The sequence below is a fragment of the Myxine glutinosa genome, chromosome 11 (genome assembly GCF_964187855.1).
Source record: "Myxine glutinosa chromosome 11, kmMyxGlut1.1, whole genome shotgun sequence".
Classification (NCBI taxonomy): domain Eukaryota; kingdom Metazoa; phylum Chordata; class Myxini; order Myxiniformes; family Myxinidae; genus Myxine; species Myxine glutinosa.
Genome location: NC_136271.1, coordinates 133,258,830 through 133,281,877, shown reverse-complemented (window position 1 = coordinate 133,281,877; position 23,048 = coordinate 133,258,830). Strand labels below are relative to the sequence as shown.

Sequence of the window (23,048 nt, the reverse complement as noted above, 5' to 3'; positions counted from 1 at the left end):
TGAATCATATGTTATTATAGATGTGCCATTGGCATGACAATCTTATTGCTTTGCATTCTCTTCATTTTCTTGTGAATACGTCCGTGTGAATATAGTTCACCATCATGTGTGTTGTGCACGCAGGCAAAAAGAGCAGATACACGCTCGCTTCATCTCAGACGCTGTGGGAAAGTACAAAGCGGTGAGTTCCGGTTTGTATGTTATCTCTTCTAGATTGTGTGTTATCTCTGGGCTGTATTATCTCCTCTGTGCTGCTTATCTCTGAATTGTGTGTTATCAACTCTGATTTGTGTGTTATCTCTGAGTTGTGTGTTATCTCTGGGCTGTTTTATTTATTCTGGGTTGCATATCATCTCTTCTGGGTTGTGTGCTATCTCCTCCACTTTATCCCCTGGATTGTGTGTTATCTCATCTGGGTTGTGTGTTATCTCCTCCAGGTTATGTGTTATTTCCTCTGGGTTGTTATCTATATTGGGTTGTTATCTATACTGGGTTTTTATTTACTTTGGGTTGTTTGTTATCTCTTTTAGGTTGTGTGTTATCTCCTCGGTTCATGTATTGCCTCCTCTGGGTTGTGTTATCTCTTCTGAGTTATATGTTATATCTGAATTGTGTGTTACCTCCTCTGGGTTGTGTGTTATCTCTGAATTTTGTGTTATCATACATAGTGAGACATCAGTGTGTGTGCCGTCTATCGGATGGATGCTAAGCATACTTTGGATCCCATGGTCTCCTTTGCGAAGAGGAGGCAAGTTATTGCCAACACCATGAACAATTTAAAATGCCTACGCCAAATTACAAAAATGTTAATGGGGGTAATGAAGATCATGGATCAGAATTGGGGATGACCAGATATGGCGGTGAACTACTAGCCAGAAACCTCGGAGGGAAAAGTGAGACCGAACAGCCACTGTAAAGTGGTTTGCACAGATGGTAGAAGCAAGGAATAAAAGAGTTGGTGTGCGGTCAGCCTAGATTTTGTAAGTTTAACCAGGATGTGGTTACTGGAGGAACGTGTGCCTCCTGGAGTTGCCTGGGGTCAGAGGATTGAGAAAACAGAGGGAGAAATAATGTAGAAGAGGCAGTAAAAAGAGTGAGAGAAACAGACATTGTGCTTCGGCCTCATTTTGGTGAGGCTTCCAATAACTGAGAGCTATTTCCACCTGGGTGGCCTATTGGTGGGAGGACTAAGTAGCACAGAATCTATACCTTTCATCGAGTCACATTGAGGGCTCTTACATTTACCTTTGAAAACCAAACATGGACAGGCCTTATTGTAGGAATGGGTGTGTTTTGGTGTTCCGATCTGAGGACTTGGATCCTAATGCCACGATCCCTACGGACTTGTCCATTCTATACCAACGTCCTTGTAATTTATGTAAAAGTGTGCTCATACCTCCTAATTTCTATCCTGCATGCAAGATGTGCACAATCTTCAACATCAGCCATATATGTTCACAATTTAAAATTATTACTTAAAAGAGGAAACACATTTTGAGTTGAGGCAACTTTGAGAGTTTGCTTGCATTATGGGAACCAACTTTGTTTGTTTCTTTTAATGTGAAACTCATTCGCCATCATCTGTTCATTCCCTTACAGTTGGAAGAATCCCAAATAAAACGGCAAGAGATGCTCGATCAAAGGTTCCAACAGTTACAGCAACAGATTCGTCTGGAAAGCAAGAGGGTATGTGAGTTTGATGTACAGTAATTCACTTGGCCTGCACCGCATTGCTGCTCGTTGTCACACACCGCTCCTTCCTATCGTGACATTCCTCCGATCAAACTTTTTTATTTATTTGGTTGCTTCCCTTCTTTCCTTAAGTTTTAACTTTCATGTCTAACTGACGTCATCACCTACAATGCGTGTTACCCTGCAGCAAAAGCAGGAATTGCAAGAGCAGTACGAGGCCTTCCAGGAGGATCTTCCCAAACTCGTAATGAACTTCATGCGGCGAGATGTGCGAGGCTCTATTTGTGATGAGCTCGGTCTCTTCCCACCCTCTTTAGAGTTGGCCATGTCCTTTTGCGATGTTGATGAAGATGGCATTTCAGGCACTCAGCTTTGAACCCACATGTGTGTTGAATTTGAAGCCCCGCATCGTTACTCCATTGCTCCGTAAATTAACGTCGTTGCACTTTGCCTTGAGCTCGGGAAGCATTTTCTATTAGAAATAACCATATTGTCAGAATTGCTGATCTTTGTTCATTTCCACGTAAGCAAGACTCAACTAACCACGTAATGTTTCCTATTGAGTTGCACATGAGACGAGATGCTAACTAATTGCTAATTTTGACAGTCAAATGTCATTGCAACAAATATGGGTAAGAAGTAAGGGTTCGGTAAGGGTAATTCATTCCTCCACAGAGAGCCACCCCCTCTCCCATGGATGAAAAACAGACCCTAATAAGTGAGTTCCACTGTGCTTTGATTGCCATTGGCATTTGTCCTGTCCAGGTGAAACACTAAAGTGCTCATCGTGGCCACGTGCAGCATCTTTTGTTCGCCCTGTTGCTCCGACGCCGTCCGGACGTTCCACACTTTAAACTCCTCGTATTTACAGTTGAACTCTTTTCCCCAACCACAACCACATTCCGTGCTGTGAGTTCAGTTGAAGTATTTAATCAATCGTGCCGGTGTGCTGAAATACATTTATTATACCATATCATTGCACTTGCATTACTTGAATGTCTCAAGTTATTGATATAATGGACGCAATATCCACGATGCTGTAGTGCTTTGTATTCACCGCACCACCTTGTTTACAATGCAATGGTCAACGCATCTATTGTTTGTTTGTTTTTTACCTGCAGGTACTGTAAATAGTTTTTGTACTTTATTTTATCATTTTTCGTCTTGGATTTTTTTAATCATACGGATGCATTTTTTTTTTTTTTTACAGGATTGAAGGTGTAAATTGTCCTGTTACTTTGTATTTAATATAATGGTTTGGGCTTTAATCCTATGCAACTGTCATGATTGCTACACAAAATAATAAACTGGGTGTTTTATCCTCAAATAATAATCCCAACTCAAGATTATTTGTAAAACTGATTTTTGTCAAGATTGGTTGATTAATCTTAAAACAGCCATTGTTGGGTATGAGGCTGATGGAGGAGCTGAAGAAGCTGGGATAATTCACGAGTAGCGTGAAACGTTTGTTGATTAGGTAACTAGCTTGGCCCACCAACAACTTTCAATGGTTTATAGGGCGAATGTGATGTATTGCTTATCACTCTTGAGAAAGGTTAGTGGAGGCACGTCTTGGGACATGCTGCAAACCATAACGTCAATTATTTGTTTCAATTAAAGGTTGCAGAACTCGGCATGGATTGTTTTCATATATGGTGTGAGTGTGTGTGTGTGTGTGTGTATGTGTGTGTGTGTGTGGTGTGTGTGTGTGTGTATCTATGTATGTATATATATATATATATATATATATATATATATATATATATATATATATATATAAATAATGTATATATATATATATATATATATATATATATATAATATATATATATACATATATAAATAATATACATATATATATATATATATATATATATATATATATATATATATATATATATATATATATATATATATATATATATATATATATATATATATATATATATATATATATATATATACAGTCAGTGAAAAAGTAAGTACACCCCATGTAAAGTTTTGACTTTTACAACATATTTCAACATACAGCTATTTGATCTTCATTTCAACAATATTGATAGATAAAGGTGATATAATATAACAAATATCATGAAACATTTACATTTTGTAGTCCATTGTATAATTTAAATAAACATAAATGCAAATTTCACATGTGCAAAAAGTAAGTACACCCTTGACTCTAATAGGTGGTATTGCCCCCTTTGGCAGAAGCAACCTCAAGTAGGCGTTTCTTATAACTGTTGACCAGTCTCTGACATCGACTGGGAGAAATTTTTGCCCACTCCTCCATGCAGAATTCTTTCAGCTGTGCGATATTTGAGGGGTCTCTTGCATGCACAGCTCGTTTCAAATCCCCCCACAACATCTCGATGGGATTTAGATCTGGGCTTTGACTTGGCCATTCCAGAACCCTCCATTTCTTTCTTTTCAGCCATTCCTTGGTGGATTTACTGGTAAATGTAGGGTCATTGTCATGTTGCAAGGTCCACCTTTGGTTGAGCTTCAACTTTCCGACAGATGGCCTCACATTATCCTCAAGCACCCTCTGGTACAATGAAGAATTCATAGTGGATTCTATGATGGTGAGCTGCCCAGGCCTTGATGCCGCAAAGCTGCCCCAAACCATAATATTTCCACCACCATGCTTTACAGTTGGTATCAGGTTCTTGTGGTCAAATGTTGTCTTTGGTTTTCACCAAACATGTGTTCTGGTACTGTGGCCAAATAGCTCTACCTTTGACTCATCTGTCCAGAGCACATTGTTCCAGAAGTGCTGATCTTTGCCCAGGTGTTCATTGGCAAACTTTAGTCTTGCCCTGATGTTCTTTCTGGACAGCAAAAGTTTCCTCCTGGCACACCTCCCTAGTAGATCAAATTTGTGCAGCCTCTTTCTAATGGTAGCCTCATGCACTTTGACATTGCATTTGATTTCAAATTGTTTGGAGATCTTTTTAAATCCCTTCCCAGACTCGTAGGCATCTATAACCTTCTTTCTGAAGGCCTCAGAGAGCTCTTTTGATCTAGGCATGGTGACGCCGCACACTTCAACAACAAAGAGCAAACCAAACTAAATGTCTGAGGTTTAAATAAGACAGGTTCCTCCAAGATCCTCTCTAACGATGTTTTAATCATTTGCACCTGAGCTGGTGCACCTGATTCTAATTTTCGGTATTTGAAGTGGTGATAAATGTCGGGGTGTACTTACTTTTTCCACACGTGAAATTTGCATTTATGTTTATTTAAATTATACAATAACAATAATAATTCATTTATATTGTATAGCGCTTTTCATGAAGCCCAAAGGCGCTTTGACAGAGTGCAAAACATAATGCATAACTACGGACTACAAAATGTAAATGTTTCATGATATTTGTTATATTATATCACCTTTATCTATCAATATTGTTGAAATGAAGATCAAATAGCTGTATGTTGAAATATGTTGAAAAAGTCAAAACTTTACATGGGGTGTACTTACTTTTTGACATGACTGTGTGTATATATATATATATATATATATATATATATATATATATATATATATATATATATATATAATTAGTGTTCCAACTTATGACTGTCTGAACGCCGTGAAGTCACCGCCACGATGTCTGCACTGTCTACGAAGCCCCGGAGGAGCCATCCTGCAGCGAAAAATAAAGATGTTAATTCAGATACTGTCACAAGTGCATGGAAAACTCAGTTACCGATCTGGTTTTGCCCTTATTGGGGCATCATCAGGGCAACGCAGCGAGCTTCCCATACACTTGTGATTCTGAAAACCTTTCGGTCATATACCAGTACTTATGCGACTCCATATTGTGAGTGGAGAAAGTGCCAGTAAGGTGTCCCATGGAGCCCTTTCTGCACCTTACCAGGAGTGATAAGCCCATGGAGCGCTTGCTGCACCTTACAAGGAGTGATAAGCACCGCCTGCCACGTGGAACATTGTCTCTCGCTTCCACCAAGCACAACATGGAGTCATCCTGGATGTGGTAGGGAGTATTGATGATAATATAAATTAGTGCTCCAACCTATGACCAACCTGTGACCTATATGTTTCGATGTTTGGTTACAAAGTTATTGTAAAAAGACGAAGTTTCGATAATGGCGGAAGCTAATTTGCATATCAATACATTTTTGACCCCTTTCCACCAAATGTGTTTTTGAGAACTTTTAGTATGATGTTCTTGGGACTTCCCTGAAACACATACAGGTTAAAAAATATATTTTGCAATTTGTTCAAGGTCAAACCACAGTTTGACTGGCCCGTTACCGACCCAAAGCCGGACTGCAGGGCAGCTGCAGTGGTTGGTGATGCCTTAGTTTTTGAATATTTATGTAAAGCTTGATTGTTTTGGTGACCAAGTTAAAATCACGTATTTTATGTCCACTGTGACCAGAACTCTGTGAACGTTAAATAAGTGAAGTGAGGTTCCATAGGCTGCCCATCCTTCATATTTTCCGAGTAATATTGGGAGAAATAAACACATTATCTGCAAAACAAAATGTCGTCCACATATTCTGATTTGCACTGAAGCTTTATTTTACCACTCACCCTTATACACTTTCACATTATATACAAAACTGGAAAATATGTACAACCAGTCAAAAAAAAGGTTATAATGTCACAAAAGGTCACACACGTGCGGAGGTTGCATCAAATGAAACCGATGATGGCGCAGCGCTCCATTTTACAGGAAATGTAAAACCGAGAGCATCCCCACTTTATAATACACACGGGTTGTGTTGGGATCCACTCACATACAAATCATTAAAAACCATAAACATAGTAAACAAGTCGAGAGTAACATCACGTTACATCACAGCGCACCTTCAATAGTAATGGCTTACGGACGTCAGAGTTGTGCGCACCTCCCAAAAACTGTAAACGACACAGGTATACACGAAGAGCAAAGAGCTAAACCTTTCGATGAACGTGCAACACCGAATGCGATCGGAATGCGACAACGGATTGGACATCGATAAACGGGACAGGACACTTGCGTACCTCGTAGTGCAGGTCGGTATTTTCGAGAATACGGTATTAGACCCTGAGATGACAGACACTTCGCTTCTGCTACGATTTCTTTTTTGGCAAGGAAGCATTGCGGAATTCCAATGTATGTAGGCAAATGTGTCTGCAGGTAATAAAAACACTGAAAACTTAAAATGATCCTGTACTTGTAAAAACCAACACACTAATAAAAACATAACCACCCAGGTGTTGTTTGGGAAATGTGTCATATTTTAAAATCCTTACAAAATTGAACTTCGGAGTGCCCTCTCTACCTTCATGGAAAATCTAGAAGAGTAAGTGAGCATCATTAGAGCTACCCACTCAACCTCTATAACAACATTCCTAACATGCTGCTTGGCATCAGCTTGAGGCTGCAGTGGGAGTGCACTCACGAGTAGTTTTTGAGTGGCAAAGTCACGACTGCCAAGCGACACCTTACCAGAGATGACACAGGTAATGGCTCAGGCACCAGTACCAAGCGAAACCTTACCACAACTGCTGACACAGGTATAGGCTCAGCCACCAGTACCAAGCAACACCTTAACAGGGCTGACAGGTATAATGGCTCAGGCACCAGTACCAAGCAACACCTTACCAGGGCTGACACAGGTAATGGCTCAGCAACCAGTACCTTTGCACTTTCTAATCTGAGATCGATTGCAGACAAATATAAACCATCAACCTGGCCCTTTCCATCTAAGAGCACGTTGTCCATCAGAGGGGACATTAAGTTGGCTGTGCATTCTGCTGTCATGGGCAGGTGGATGTTAGAAAAAATCCCACAAGTGTCTTAAAAATAAACACAAAGGAGTGAACCATTTGGTGGCTGCTACTCTGGCCTAATTAATAAATTCTTCCCTCATATACAGAGGGAAGGGGAGGAAGTTGCATCATTGGAATGTGCATTTGATTGGTGTCAAATGGAGTGCGTATATGTTCTGACTAGGTTCGAGAGATAAATCACCCGAGATGAAACGGTCTATCAGAAAATCGTGACAATATGAAAGAGTCACTGCAAAGGTTCAATTGTCCTTTCAGAACGTTTACGCATCTCTGGTCTTGCCAAAGCATTAGATTTCGACCACGTGTGCACACCGACCAACATACCACCAATGGCATATAAGAGTGAAGATAATGATACACAAAAGGTTCCATATTCTATAAATGAACTAATGTGAGTGGAGAAATACCAAAGTAAATACCAAAAGCACAAACTAAGTTCAGGCTTCAAAATCTAACTTTTTTGATCTGATAATTAATGGCTTTTTCACTTTATATCCTCCAGCTCTTGCATGAGCCTCAATTGTGGTAAAATAGATGAAAAATAAATAAATACACTCCATCATAAATAACCAAACATGTACAATTGATAGCGTAATTGGTGAACAACTGTTCCAGCATTCATTCCAAGTACCTTTTTGGCACAAGGGATGTGCGGAACACTTGATTGCAAATGTCCACGTAATGTAACTGCCTCGTGTAATCAGTACGTGCAATTCAGGACCTCAGACGCAGACCTCAGAAGATGTTATCCAGCCACTGGTTAACAAGACATGCCAATAATTGGACGTCTAAGGATAACACGACGACTCCCGCTCACGGCCGATACACTTGCACGACCCAGATACGCAATCGGTTTAAAACTGCACAGAGTACTGTGAACACACTTCCTGGACCTCACAGGATAAGTAACACCACCACATTGAGGTGTCTCCATGATGCAGGTAACCGTGCTCCTCATCCATTTCAGCAGCCAAGCTACTTGTGGTGATCGAATCGGTATGTCTGATGGACATGGAGGCAATGGGCAAGTGTTTTGATCAGTTTCTACTTGAAAGGCATGGTGGCCGCACAGGCCTACACAAGATGTGATATACACCAATCTGGTCCAGCAAGCAACTTGACAAATGGTAGGTATCCATGTCAATCTGATTGTCATCAGATCTGATGTCATCAGATCGATACATTCATGAGACCTTACAGCAACATTTGTTACCTGCATCCAGGAATCCTCTTTATGCATGATAATGTTCCTGCTCACAGGACCATTCAAACAAGGAATGTTATTGTCAATGGCAACATTAATCTAACCACACCCTGGCCCTGCCATCTTTAAATACAATTGAACATCTCTGGGATACAATTGTTCCGCGCATTCAAACCTTGCCAAGACAACCACAAACCCCCGTTGATCTGGAATTGTATCTGATGGCATGGAATGTCATTCCCAGGCTCAGATTTGATTGCTCATGGAGTCAATGCGACCACGGTGCAATGCAATGATTGCTGCCAGAAATGGATATACCCGGTATTGAGATTGTTACTTCCGCACTGGATCCCAATGTGAAATATGCCACAACGCAGCATTACGTGATTCAGCCACAATGAAATGGACATGCAATTGAAGACCATAGAATTATAACCAGGCTAAGTCACATTTTATTTTTTTTCCCCGTTTTTCAAAATATTTTTCACGTTTTTCTCGAAATGACTAAATGTGACTTAGCCTGGTTATAATTCTATGGTCTTCAATTATACAGCATTTATCTCTGTCAGAAGGTTTTGACCTCATCTGTGTCCCATGATGTCATAAATTAATCGCATCACCAATAATCACATGTTCGGTTTTTATGGCAGAGAGTGTAAAAACAATCATGAACAATATTACATCAATGGGTCCCCTATTTGCTGTGGAAAGCATGTGAACTAAGTATGCATCTTAAACCAATCAACGACTCACAAAGGCAAGATGCCGATGCATCCAAAGGGTTTATTCCATTGCTTTTGAAAATTTGTTTGCAAGGGGAATAAATTGTAGAGGACCAAGTCTAATCCCAATATTGTGGAATCCCAATATTGGGATTTGGAATCCCAATATTGTGGAATCTGTGGATATTGTGGAATCCCAATATACAAAAATTGTGTAGGACGACGTCTAATCCCAATATTGTGGAATCCTCCCTCTTTCCCTCCCTTTTATATGCCTTTACCTTCAAGGTATCTCCTCACAATCTTCATCTTCAACTCTTCCGACTTTGATGTATTCAGCTAACTTTGATGACATTTCTTTAATCAACTTTTATGTTCTCCTTTTAATACCATACCTCTTTTACTTCCTTTTTTTGAATTGCAATTGCCCCATTTTACCCCCATCCCACCTCTTCACTCAACCACAGTTCACACTTAAGCTTCCACTGCTGTGATGAGCAATGCCTGCGATGTAAGCACGCGTACCACACACATGATAATCGTACACACTGTATTAATGCTCAGTTCATGGTATGGCTTACACTTGCAGGAGTTCCCAAACCCAGGGTTGCAAACCAAACTTGAAAAAATCCCCCCCAAAAATCCGGGTTTTTGAGTGGGGGTTTTCCACATCGAAAACATTTTCTCCGACAATATTTTTTCATCATAGGTACCGGTACCAAGCCTGATGTTGGCTTAGCGGTTAGGGTGCCGGCTTGGGATCCTAGGATCCTGGGTTCGAATCCCGGTCGATTGCTGAATTAACGCCAGGGGGGTTCACTCAGCCTGTCTTCCTTCCGAGGTCGGCAAATTGAGTACCAGTTCACTGGTAATTCCCTGTGTGTTGCAAGAGGCGACTAACAGGGTTTGCGGCAAGAAGGGAATCCGGCCATAAAACATTGCGTCAAAAAGGGGACCACGGTGCCTGAAAAAGGCAAACCCCTGCTCTGTGGACAAAAACAGTTTGGGAACCACTGGCTTACAGGTTGAAAACAAAGAAACTTGAACTAAAAAGTTTCGTAAAGGAGAAAAGGAAAGCATTAAAAAAGACAAAACAGCAAACACTAAAACGAGGTGGGAGCTTAAATATGGATAAGGTGGAATTCGAATGCAAACATATCATGAAGGGCAGAATACATGATATAAAAACAATGTATTGATGCAACAAAAGCACGACAATCCTTTGCGATCAAAACAGATGTCGAGGCAGGAAACAAAGCGATGAATGAAACAGAAACATAGGAATGGGTGATGTTGGAAAAATGAAAAACTGGGGGAGTCTATAGGAAGACCATCTTCACCACCTATAGGAAGACCATCTGGAAGGAAGAAGCTGCAGTTTGTGGAAACAATGTGATGAGAAAATGATATCATCAAACAATCAGCACAAAATGACGATGACGATCCGATAGCGACGATTGTTGTCTATCTAGGACGCGTAAGAACTTTCAAACCACAGACAATATGTACTTGCGTACAATCCGAAGGAATTCTCAAAAATGCCACTTTTGAGTTACACCCAAGGAGCGGACGTGAAGTGCAAACGTAGAACACGGAGCTCGAGTGAATTCACTTCGACTATCTAAACATGGCCTGGAGTCAGCATCAAAACACTGTTTTAGTTCACAACACTGAATGGCTAAAACCTCTCGACCTCGCGACGAATGTTTTTCTAGCTTCTGTGCTTCAAATCCACAGGAGGAACCGGGTCGAGCGAGAACACACTTTTCAGGTACTCCAAAAGTAATGAGGTTGCTCTAAGGAGAAGACAATCCACTCATCAAGGAGTCGAACCAATGGCAGGCAAACCCAAGTAGTTTCATTGCCTTTTGTGGAACAAATCCTTGTACAGAGGCCAAGGAACTTGAGGCACAGTGGAGCAACATCAGCAGAGAGCCAGTTGCCCCCTTTATAGCGATCCACTAGAAGCAGTGAATCTCGAAATTCCAGCAAAGGGCTGCAAGCTTCCTCCAAGAAAGCCTCGCAAGGACAACTCGGAGCATAAATCAATGGCGTGGACGATTTCGCATGAGGGACAATATACAGGCAGCAGGTCCTGCAAGCTGCAGGAAAGCGTGCTGCAGAAGCTCTTGAGCGGTGGCTCGGCGTGTAGGTTCTCGGTCCAGCATTCGCTCCAGGAAGCTGTGTAGCAGTGGAGATACCTGCAGCAGGTAAAATAAAAAACAACGTCAGTTTTACTCGAACCATAAATTCAAATGTTAACAACAAATAGTTATATTTCTAGAACCAACGGTATATGGAGTATTTTCTCCAAACTGTGGAATATTGAACAAGTTCTCTCACCTTTGAGATTTAGTTCAACAAACATTGAAACAACTGGAATGAATCCTCTCGATTTGTGTCATGGCCTAACGAGTTGAGCTCCACTTTCCTCATATACGTAATAACACCAACAGTAATAACTAATAACCAACCAACAGTAATAATAACACCAGTAATAACACCAACCAAGGTGTCGAACATCCTCCACCACTGAACAAGTTCAAGCAGGAAATAATTTAGATGCTGGCATTTACTCCCCTACATCTTCTCAATAGTAATAAAATGGATTGGTCTAGGGCGAAGTATCCTCTTGACCACTTTCATAAAAATTGGAAATTTTAAGGTATTTTCTACCAATAGTTAACTGTTTTTCTCAAGTAAAAGTCACAAAATCCAGAAAAAACATCGGTTTTTAAGACATAAAACAAATAAACAAAATCACTAAAAAAAAATTCCCACTTTATAAACCAATTGAGACAAAGAAATGAAAAAATAATGGAATCTTACTGTAATTCGCCAAATGTCCATCCGTCTGTCCGTTTGAAGGTACCGCAAAAACGGCTCAACCGATCGCAACAATATTTTGGGTGGGTAATCCTGGGACCCCCTGGAGTAAAATAGGCTATATTGTTTTTCCAATTTTTCAAAGTTTTCCAATTTTTCCAAATACGATGGAATAATATTTACCGATATGAACAGTGATGTGGCTTTTATTGAAATTCTACAAATACTGTTTCGATTTTGATGAGTATTATGAACCTGCAGCGAATCCGGAAGTGGACAGATGATGGCAATGCGCGGGTTTGATAATATCCCAATACAACCGTCATTCATTCATAATGTTAAATCGTTAAACGTTAATCGTGTTAATCGTTTTGTTAAAGTATCAATTGATGATTGGAATTGAGAGAATACAATTACGATTTTGAATTCGTAATTGTATTCACCCAACCGTACGGAACTTCACATCAGGATTTAAATATTTGTTTATGTCACGAATGTTGTTAAAAGTTTATTTTTTATATTAATGTTATTTAATTTGTGATTGGAGTTATGCTGTTTGGAATGAAAAAAGAGAAATCGAGTTCAAGTGAATGACGAAATGCCGTGATGGTTTCTACTTTCTAAACGTCAATTCGCGGATCGCTATATGCAGATTCGCCATTGACTGGTAATGGAACAAACATACCCGTTTGTTTGCGAATGGGTGCGTTTTTCATGGAAGTCCTTCACGAACTTGCTGTCCATGTCTGACATGCAACTGAAGGTGCTACAGGAATGTGGAATTTATTGGTTTCATGCTTTAGCATTCGCCGTTTCTGCATTGTCTGTTTGCTTCTGGCCTCCCACCCGTGCTATGCACGGGTACCTCACCAGTACATATAAGGGATATTTTGTATCCCACCGATAGGCCAGATCTGGATCTGAACTTGAACCAAAATCGAATCGATTCTTCCTCGTCACACACCCGACCTGTCCACCAGGTTACTGTCCACCGTTCACAACTTTTTGAGATATCGCGTTAAATATCATTTTTATCAAAGTCTCTCAATGGTGAATACAACAACAATAGGCATTTTAAAGGCCATTTTCCCTGCAAGAGCGGGAGTTAGCCTTGCGGTCCCCATGACAATCTTCTCCATTTTGCCCTATTTTCTGCATCTCTCCTTGATAACCCCCTTGTCCGCATTTCTTCTTCAACCATCTTTAGCCAAGTCTTTCTCGGTCTTCCCCGTCCTCTACTTCCTTCTACATTCATTTCCATCACTCTTCTCAACCAGTCACTTCCATCCTTCCTCAAAACATGACCAAACCATCTCAACCTGTTTCTCTTCACAGCATCCATCACAGGCTCTATTCCCATCATCTTTCGCAATTCATCATTTGGCTTCCTCTCTCTCAACGATACTCCACACATCCACCGAACCATTCGCATTTCCACCCTTTCCAGCCTTCGTTGCTGCTCTACGTTCATTACCCATGTCTCGCTCCCATAAATCATAACACTTCTCACACATGCAGCAAACACCTTTCCCTTCAGCTTCAATGACACTCCCCTCCTCGTCAGCACGCCACTCAGTTCCCGAAACTTCTTCCATGCACATCTCACTCCAGCAACCGTTGCCGAGTCTGATCCACCTTCTCCATTCAGCATGTCTCCTAGGTAACAAAATGTTTTCACACCTTCCAGCTTCACGCCGTCTCCAAGATCCAACTCAACATTTCCTCCATCTGCAGCTCCCTCTGTGCACACCTTACACTTGAATGTAGCTGCCACACTCTAATGACCCTCACAAACCACTACATTTTTGATGAACCCACTCAGCGCACATTATACATTGAATGAAATTCACTCCGATACCCTTCCTGCACACAGCACACGGCCACTTCCCAGTTCTTTCCACCTCACCACATGCTTTACCAATTGCCATCACCTTCGTTTTTCCGATATTCACCTTCAGACCTTTTGTCTCCATACATTCCTTCCCCTTGTTCATCTTCTCCTTCAGTCCATCCATACTTTCTGCAATCAACACCAGATCATCTGCATACAACAACTCCCACGGTAAACCCTCCTTTACGTTCCGAGCCAGCACCTCCATCACAGCTAGAAATAGTAGTGGACTTCGTACCGACCGCTGATGCACTCCCACCTTCACCTCAAACTCACCACTGTTCCCGTCCTTCGTCCTTTCAGCCGTGCGCGCTCTTTCGTACATTGCCATCACTACTCTGATCAACCATTCCTCCACTCCTAACTTCCTCAATGCCCATGTCACTACTTCACGTGGAACCCTATCGAATGCTTTCTCCAGATCAACAAACCCAAGAAACAACTTCTCCCTCTTCTCCATGTACTTCTCCTGCAACTGCCTCACAATAAAAAGCGCGTTTGTCGTTCCTCTTCCTGGCATAAATCCCAACTGCATTTCATCAATCTTCACTTTCTTCCTTATCCTCCTCTCCAACACCCTTTCCAATACCTTCATTCCATGCGCCAATAACTTTGTCGCTCGATACAAGCCACAGTCCAGACGGTCACCTTTCCCCTTGTATAGAGGGACGAGGGTACTCAGTTCCCAATCCACTGGAATGCGGCCTTCTTCCACCACCAGATTGCAGATCTCTGTCATTCTCTTCACACCCCAACTTCCCGCTGCCTTCAACATATCTCCCACAACTCCCGTCAGCCCTCCCGCTTTTCTACTCTTCATTGCTTTTATCGCTTCCTCAACTTCCTTCTCAGTTATCTTCTCTGCCGGTCCTAAAACTGGGTTACTCTCTATGTTGCCATCCCATTCATTCTCTGCATTCAACAGTATTTCAATATATCTCTTCCATCTTCCTTTAATTCCATCTGGGTCCACAACGATTTTCCCACTTCATCCTTCAAGCAACTCACCCCCATCACATCACACTTCTCTTTCGCTATCTGCTTTGCAATCCTGAATACCGCTCTCTGACCCTCTTCCGAATCCAAGCGTTCTCCAAACATTTTCCTACATGCCTCCTGTGCCTTTGCTACCTCTTTCTTTGCAGCCTTCTTGGCTGCCTTATAACTTTCATGCTCTGCCTTTCTGCCTCCATACCCTTCGCCTTCTGCCACTCCTTGAACTTCTTCCTTTTCTAGTCAATCTTCTTTCCAACTTCATCATCGCACCACCATGTTTCCGAGTGCCTCGGTGGTCCTTTTGTCCATCCACATACCTCACCAACGGCTCCCAACAGACGATCTTTCATTGACATCCAACCACTTTCAAGCTCAACCACATCATCCTCTACTCAATGGTGAATTAATCAAATGAAAATTCTCGGGTCTGGATCCGAATCCGGATCTTCACCAAAATTAAACAATTTCTTCCTCGTCACACACCACACCTGTACACCAAGTTTCATCCAAATCTGTCAACAACTTTTTGAGATATCCTCTTCACAGACCAAAATCAGGCCCCCTGATCCCCTGGGAACCCCCGCAATCCAAAATCGAAAGATTGATGGCCGAGCGATTGTGTGGGATAGAATATTGTATTAATGTGTCAAATTTCAGAACAATCAGCAAGGTAATAAGGGAAGAGTAGCAAAAACAGCAAAAAGGTTAGCGGACAGACGGCCAACCGGACGGTAAGACATCCGGAGATCACGACCCATTTTACAAGCTCATATCTTCGAGAATCGAGAAGAGATGACATAAAGAAACAAACAGAAAAACAAACAAGACAATTCTCAACATGTTCAGAATTGTGCAAAATAAATAAATAAACAAGAAGACGTCATGCATAGCATGATACTTGTAAAATCCGCCCTCCACCCCAAAGTTTTCCATTGACACAGCAAATTGTCCATTTCATCAAGATTAAAATTTACGATCTTGATCAAAGCTCGGGTCAACAGGATGAAAAGTCACGATTTTTCAGATGAAAAATGATGATTTTAGAAATTTGACCTTGAGTTGACCTTTGACCTTTTGACCTCATAAGTAGTTGGTTTCCCAATTCAGTGAAGCAATACACAATGCTGTTCTATTTTCAAGTCCATCAGATGAAAATTGATGGGTTTTCAGATGAAAATTGATGATTTTGGAAGTTTGACCTAGAGTTGACCTTTGACCTTTTGACCTCAAAAATAGTTGTTTTCCTATTTATTGACACAATGTGCAAATGCTGTTTAATTTCCAAGTGAATCGGATGAAAATTGACGGTTTTTCAGATGAAAATTGATGATTTTGGAAGTTTGACCTTCAGTGGACCTTTGACCTTTTTACCTCAAACATAGTTGGTTTACTAATTCAGTGAGGCAATATGCAAATGCTGTTCAATTTTCAAGTCAATCGGATGAAAATTGACGGTTTTTCAGATGAAAAGTGGTGATTTTGGGAGTTTGACCTTGAATTGACCTTTGACCTTTTGACCTCAAAAATAGTATGTTTCCCAATTTAGTGACTCGATATGCAAATGCTGTTCAATTTTCAAGTCAATCGGTTGAGAATTGACAGCTTTTTGGATGAAAATTGATGGCTTTTAAAATTTGACCTTGAGTTGACCTTTGACCTTTTGACCTCAAAAATAGTTCATTTCCCAATTTATTGACTCAATATACAAATGTTGTTCAATTTTCAAGTCAATTGGATTTGAAATGGCGATTTTAGAAATTTGACCTCCAGATGACCTTTGACCTCAAAATCAATAGGTTTCTCAATTGGGACGACCTAGACAACTTGGTGAAGTTTTGTGAGGATCGGTTTAGAATTGTGACCTGTAGGCCGGTGACAAACAGACAAACAAACAGACAGACAGACAGAACCACAAACGCAACCGACCAGTATACTTGAAAAATCTTCGATTTTGCAAGTAATAAATAAACAAACTTACTCTCTGTCCATGCTTCATCCTTGGAGGAAGACTGTCGCGTATATTTCTCATTGCCTGAAGGGGTGGTTCATTGAAGTATGGTGGTTCTCCGTCCACCATCTCAATGACCATAATCCCCAAGGACCAAATATCCACCTGTATAGTGAAGAGCAGGTCACGAATAATCTTCATTCATAACAATGGCTCGCAATTTCATTTTAAAACGATGTTTCGTATCTTGCATAAACTTCAAGATCAATAAACATTATGTCACAAATCCCAAGGTTCTTTGATTGATCGGTGCCCAACGGTGAGTTTATTGAGAGGCAAACACCGGAATGGCTGCCTCTTCTTTCCACCATATGACACCTGCTCTGCCTTTTGCCACTTATGTTGACAACTCACTAACATTCCCAAAAGCACTACTAAGCGGTGTGTACTTCCTAAGGAGGAACCACTCGTAAATGAGGCGCCCACCAATATAATTCAACCTCATCAGTGGCCCATCTTACTATAATTCACCAAATGTCCGTCCGTCTGTCTGTCTGTCCGTCCGTCCGTTCCCAGGTACCGCAAAAACGGCTGAACCGATCGCAACGAAATTTTGGGTGGGTAATCCTGCGACCCCCTGGAGTAAAATAGGCTATATTGTTTTTCCAATTTCAGCTTTGGTCTCCAGCATTTTCAGGTTTGGACTCCTGCCTAACGTTATTGTCCTGGGTACCGCAAAAACGGCTGCAATGATCGCAACGATACACCTCCATGCCCGTGGGATTCCCACGGGTGACCCCACTAGTCATTATAATTCAGCTTGTGCAACCTGCGATAGAGAGACCGTGCTTTTTACCCCCAGCATGGGTCAGGTGGACCTCTTAGGTCAGGTGGAAAAGCAAAACAATGGCAAGGAATCTATTGTCTGAAGCAATCATGTTCTTCTTTCCATATGACGTGTCTGTGCTTAAACCATCTTAATATAATTCACCAAATGTCCGTCCGTCCTTTCGAAGGTACCGCAAAAACGGCTCAACCGATCGCAACGATATTTTGGGTGGGTATTCCTGGGATCCCTGGGAGTAAAATAGGCCATATTGTTTTTCCAAGTTTTCCAAGTTTTCCAATTTTCCCAAACACGATGGAATAATATTTACCGATATGAACAGTGATGTGGCTTTTGTTGAAATTCTACAAATACTGTTTATTCTATGTATAGTCAGGTTCACTATGTTTTTTCGTTCAAAATCATGGTAGATTAGCAAACCTATACATTTTTGGAAACGTTATTACATGGAAAATCTGAAAATCAATGTTTACATTTGCCAATTCCGACCAATTCGATTCGACCAATTCGACCAATCGACCAATTCCATTCGACCAATTCGACCATTCGACCAATCGCTTCGATCGACCATTCGACCATTCGACCGATTCGATCGATTCGATTCGATTCGATCGACCATTCGACCAATTCGATCGATTCGATTCGATTCGATTCATCGAATTCGATTCGATCGACCATTCGACCATTCGACCAATTCGATCGATTCGATTTGATTCGATTCATCGAATTCGATTCGATCGACCATTCGACCAATTCGATTTGCCAATCAATTTGACCGACCTTTGCTTGTGTGGAACGGACTGTGAAAACGATGCGGACTATATTGTCGGATACGACACACAGGACAGTGATGACGAACTCTAAATGGCATATTCTGTAATCGTGTATGTTTGATGCCATTGACTGCCTGTGTATATTTTGTCATTGACTGCCTGTGTAGATGTGAAGTTATACTGACTGCATGTGTATATATGATTTTGCCGACTGCCTGTGTATGTTTGGTGATATGAATTATTGTGACACATTTTGATGTTATTAACTGCCTGTACAAAATGATAACATGTATTTGATTATGCAACTTATCGCGAATATAAAGACAGTATTTTGCAATTCAAAACCTTTGATTCGTGTCTTACCATTCCCCATAGCACTAATTTGATACTTTCATTGGATTCCTTGTCCCTGAAAATATAGGTTTAGTATATTTTAAAAAGTTTTTAGGGTAATTAGAGGCAGAAATAGAACAAAATATGTATTTTACAGTGGCCATTTTGAAAATCCAAAATGGCCGCCATACAGGTATCTCTCCAAATGTAAACATTGATTTTTAGTTTCCTTATGCTATAACCTTTCCAAAAATGTATAGGTTTGCTAATCTACCATGATTTTGAACGAAATATAATTTATTGACATGGTGAATGACTAGTACCAGGAGAGAGTAGATCGACTCCTGACGAACTCTTCCTATATAAACGTGCGGCTCCGAAGTAACACGGCAGCGTGTGCAAAGCGACTGAGAAACAGGTGTAGCGGCCGCTTCCGTGTTACAGATTCGGCGCGCACTCTTTACACATAAACGTGCGACTGAGAAAGACGTGCAGCGGCCACCTCCGTTTTGCAGAATTCAATCTTTTTTCAGAATGGGCGCCATGTACCGTTTAGATTTTGATGATTTGCGTGTGATATGATCTAACGGATGTTTATATGAATCGTTTAAAAAATTTTTTAAAGCCTTCAATTTCTGATATTTAGCCTTTTCATTTGGGCTTCCCAATTGAAGCCCCGCCCATAGGGCGGGTACCGTTGCTCGTTTATATAATAAACAAAGAATAACCTTCAGCTGTAGCCAAGATTCTTTCATGGGCACAATTTCCCCACCTTCTCGTGGGGTCAACCTGGGAAAGTTATTGGCCCAAGCCATTCACGAATTGGCCGACACACTTAGGTTTGACGAAGTAGGACGGGGCAGGAATTAGTAATTTGTTCAGGGTACCGGCGATAGCCCGCCTACTCATTTGTGAACGACACAGTGGGGTCTTTAACCGTAGTTGTTTAAACAAAAAAAATTATCACAAATTTCTGTAAAATATTCCAGATGACGAGAAACAAACTCAATTACGATCACAAAATCGAGCTGTTGAGCAATCTAGGACACAGCGACACTCGTCCTAATGAACAGGAATAGTTATTCATTCAAAAACATGGGCTAGCAGGATGGCCTAGGCCCTAGAGGTATGCACAGTCACCTATGAGGCATCTAGCCTGGGTTTTGAATCCTGACCCAGCTGTAGTCTGTCATCCTGGTGTCTCGCAGACAGAGCGAGTCACCAATACGTGTTAAACGTGTCCCTCGTTAACCTGGGCATCCTGTCTGCCGGCATTAGTTGGTGACTTTAAAGATCGCATGGTGGTCTTCGTGAAGAATAGGTGAGCAATTGCTGACACCACGAACAAAATTACAAATTCCTGCTCTAACCTGTAGGGGGCACTGCATCAGTGGCACAACCACACTCCCAGAAATGATGCACCCAGCAGCCACAGGCTGTTTACAAACTGAATTAATTTGAACAATCAAGTAATCATAAATAATAATAAACAATAATATGCTGAATGATAAACTGCAAAAATGTGGGGAAAATGTAGAGACCGAGAGACGAAGGGGGAGGAGGAGGGGGAGGAGGAGGAGGAGGAGGAGGGTGGAGGAGATGGGGGAGGAGGAGGAGGAGGAGGAGGAGGAAGGACACCGAGTTGATAAGGTGAACAGTTTGAAGACAACCCCAAATTGTGCTCCCAATAATTCACAATGACAAAATGTCTGCCAAATGACATTTTTGATGGAAAGGAAAAGAAAAAAAAACCAAAAAAAAAAACCAGGATGTGTGAGACATGTAAATTATTTCTCGAACAACACAGATTGGCATTACCTCGGGTCCATAAGGTAGCCGGGATATGACTTCGGGTGCCATCCAGTAAGGTGTGCCAACTAGTGACTTCCTCTGAGGAACATCTTTGGTGATATTAGCACAAAAACCAAAGTCTGAAAGCTTCACCTGGAAACACAAACATGAGGAAATCGTAACAAACCCAAGCATCAAGCAAAAGGTGACAAACAAGCCACAGAAAATTACACCAGGGCCATCTGACCTCATCTAACGGAAGTGTTAATCACATTACCCATCAATTTCTCTCAACACACAGCTACACCCAACTTGTCTCTACACACCGCTACACCCAACTTGTCTCGACACACAGCTACACCTAACTTGTCTCGACACACAGCTACACCTAACTTGTCTCGTCACACAGCTACACCTAACTTGTCTCGACACACAGCTACACCTAACTTGTCTCGACACACAGCTACACCCAACTTGTCTCTAAACACAGCTACACCCAACTTGTCTCGACACACAGCTACACCTAACTTGTCTCGACACACAGCTACACCCAACTTGTCTCTACACACAGCTACACCTAACTTGTCTCGACACATAGCTACACCTAACTTGTCTCGACACACAGCTACACCCAACTTGTCTCTACACACAGCTACACCTAACTTGTCTCGACACACAGCTACACCTAACTTGTCTCGACACACAGCTACACCCAACTTGTCTCTACACACAGCTACACCTAATTTGTCTCGACACACAGCTACACCCAACTTGTCTCTACATACAGCTACACCTAACTTGTCTCTACACACAGCTACACTCAACTTGTCTCTACACACAGCTACACCCAACTTGTCTCGACACACTGCTGCACCCAACTTGTCTCTACACACAGCTACACCCAACTTGTCTCGACACACTGCTGCACCCAACTTGTCTTTACACACCATTACACCCAACTTGTCTCTACACACAGCTACACTCAACTTGTCTCTACACACCATTACACCCAACTTGTCTCTACACACCGCGACACCCAACTTGTCTCTACACACCGCTACACCTAACTTGTCTCTACACACAGCTACACTCAACTTGTCTCTACACACAGCTACACCCAACTTGTCTCGACACACTGCTGCACCCAACTTGTCTCTACACACAGCTACACCCAACTTGTCTCGACACACTGCTGCACCCAACTTGTCTCTACACACCATTACACCCAACTTGTCTCTACACACAGCTACACTCAACTTGTCTCTACACACCATTACACCCAACTTGTCTCTACACACCGCTACACCCAACTTGTCTCTACACACCGCTACACCCAACTTGTCTCTACACACCATTACACCCAACTTGTCTCTACACACCGCTACACCCAACTTGTCTCTACACACTGCTACACCCAACTTGTCTCTACACACCGCTACACCCAACTTGTCTCTACACACCGCTACACCCAACTTGTCTCTACACACCGCTACACCCAACTTGTCTCTACACACACCGCTACACCCAACTTGTCTCTACACACCGCTACACCCAACTTGTCTCGACACACAGCTACACCCAACTTGTCTCTACACACAGCTACACCCAACTTGTCTCGACACACTGCTGCACCCAACTTGTCTCTACACACCATTACACCCAACTTGTCTCTACACACAGCTACACTCAACTTGTCTCTACACACCATTACACCCAACTTGTCTCTACACACCGCTACACCCAACTTGTCTCTACACACCGCTACACCCAACTTGTCTCTACACACCATTACACCCAACTTGTCTCTACACACCGCTACACCCAACTTGTCTCTACACACCGCTACACCCAACTTGTCTCTACACACACCGCTACACCCAACTTGTCTCTACACACCGCTACACCCAACTTGTCTCTACACACACCGCTACACCCAACTTGTCTCTACACACCGCTACACCCAACTTGTCTCTACACACTGCTACACCTAACTTGTCTCTACACACCGCTACACCCAACTTGTCTCTACACACTGCTACACCTAACTTGTCTCTACACACCGCTACACCCAACTTGTCTCTACACACTGCTACACCTAACTTGTCACTACACACCGCTACACCCAACTTGTCTCTACACACTGCTACACCTAACTTGTCACTACACACCGCTACACCCAACTTGTCTCTACACACTGCTACACCTAACTTGTCACTACA

At 41.8% G+C, this 23,048-nt stretch overlaps 2 protein-coding genes across 9 annotated transcripts in view; one reads left to right on the top strand and one right to left on the bottom strand.

The window, feature by feature from the left end:
* The window catches only part of LOC137436847 (1-phosphatidylinositol 4,5-bisphosphate phosphodiesterase beta-1), a 293,810-nt gene extending 290,484 nt beyond the window's left edge, over positions 1–3,326 (top strand). For all 6 annotated transcript variants that reach the window (XM_068131011.2, XM_068131013.2, XM_078787147.1 and 3 more), the window contains 3 exons: positions 124–181; positions 1,600–1,686; positions 1,880–3,326. In XM_068131011.2, coding sequence (XP_067987112.1) covers positions 124–181; positions 1,600–1,686; positions 1,880–2,068 — 334 coding nt within the window. In that variant the 3' untranslated portion in view covers positions 2,069–3,326. The remainder of the gene's footprint in view (positions 1–123; positions 182–1,599; positions 1,687–1,879) is intronic.
* A 2,891-nt stretch (positions 3,327–6,217) lies between these two features.
* LOC137436848 (serine/threonine-protein kinase PAK 4) overlaps positions 6,218–23,048 on the bottom strand; it is a 177,980-nt gene continuing 161,149 nt past the window's right edge. For all 3 annotated transcript variants that reach the window (XM_078787143.1, XM_078787142.1, XM_078787144.1), the window contains exons 9-11: positions 20,857–20,982; positions 17,116–17,250; positions 6,218–11,625 (exon numbers count right to left, since the gene is read on the bottom strand). In XM_078787143.1, coding sequence (XP_078643269.1) covers positions 11,470–11,625; positions 17,116–17,250; positions 20,857–20,982 — 417 coding nt within the window. In that variant the 3' untranslated portion in view covers positions 6,218–11,469. The remainder of the gene's footprint in view (positions 11,626–17,115; positions 17,251–20,856; positions 20,983–23,048) is intronic.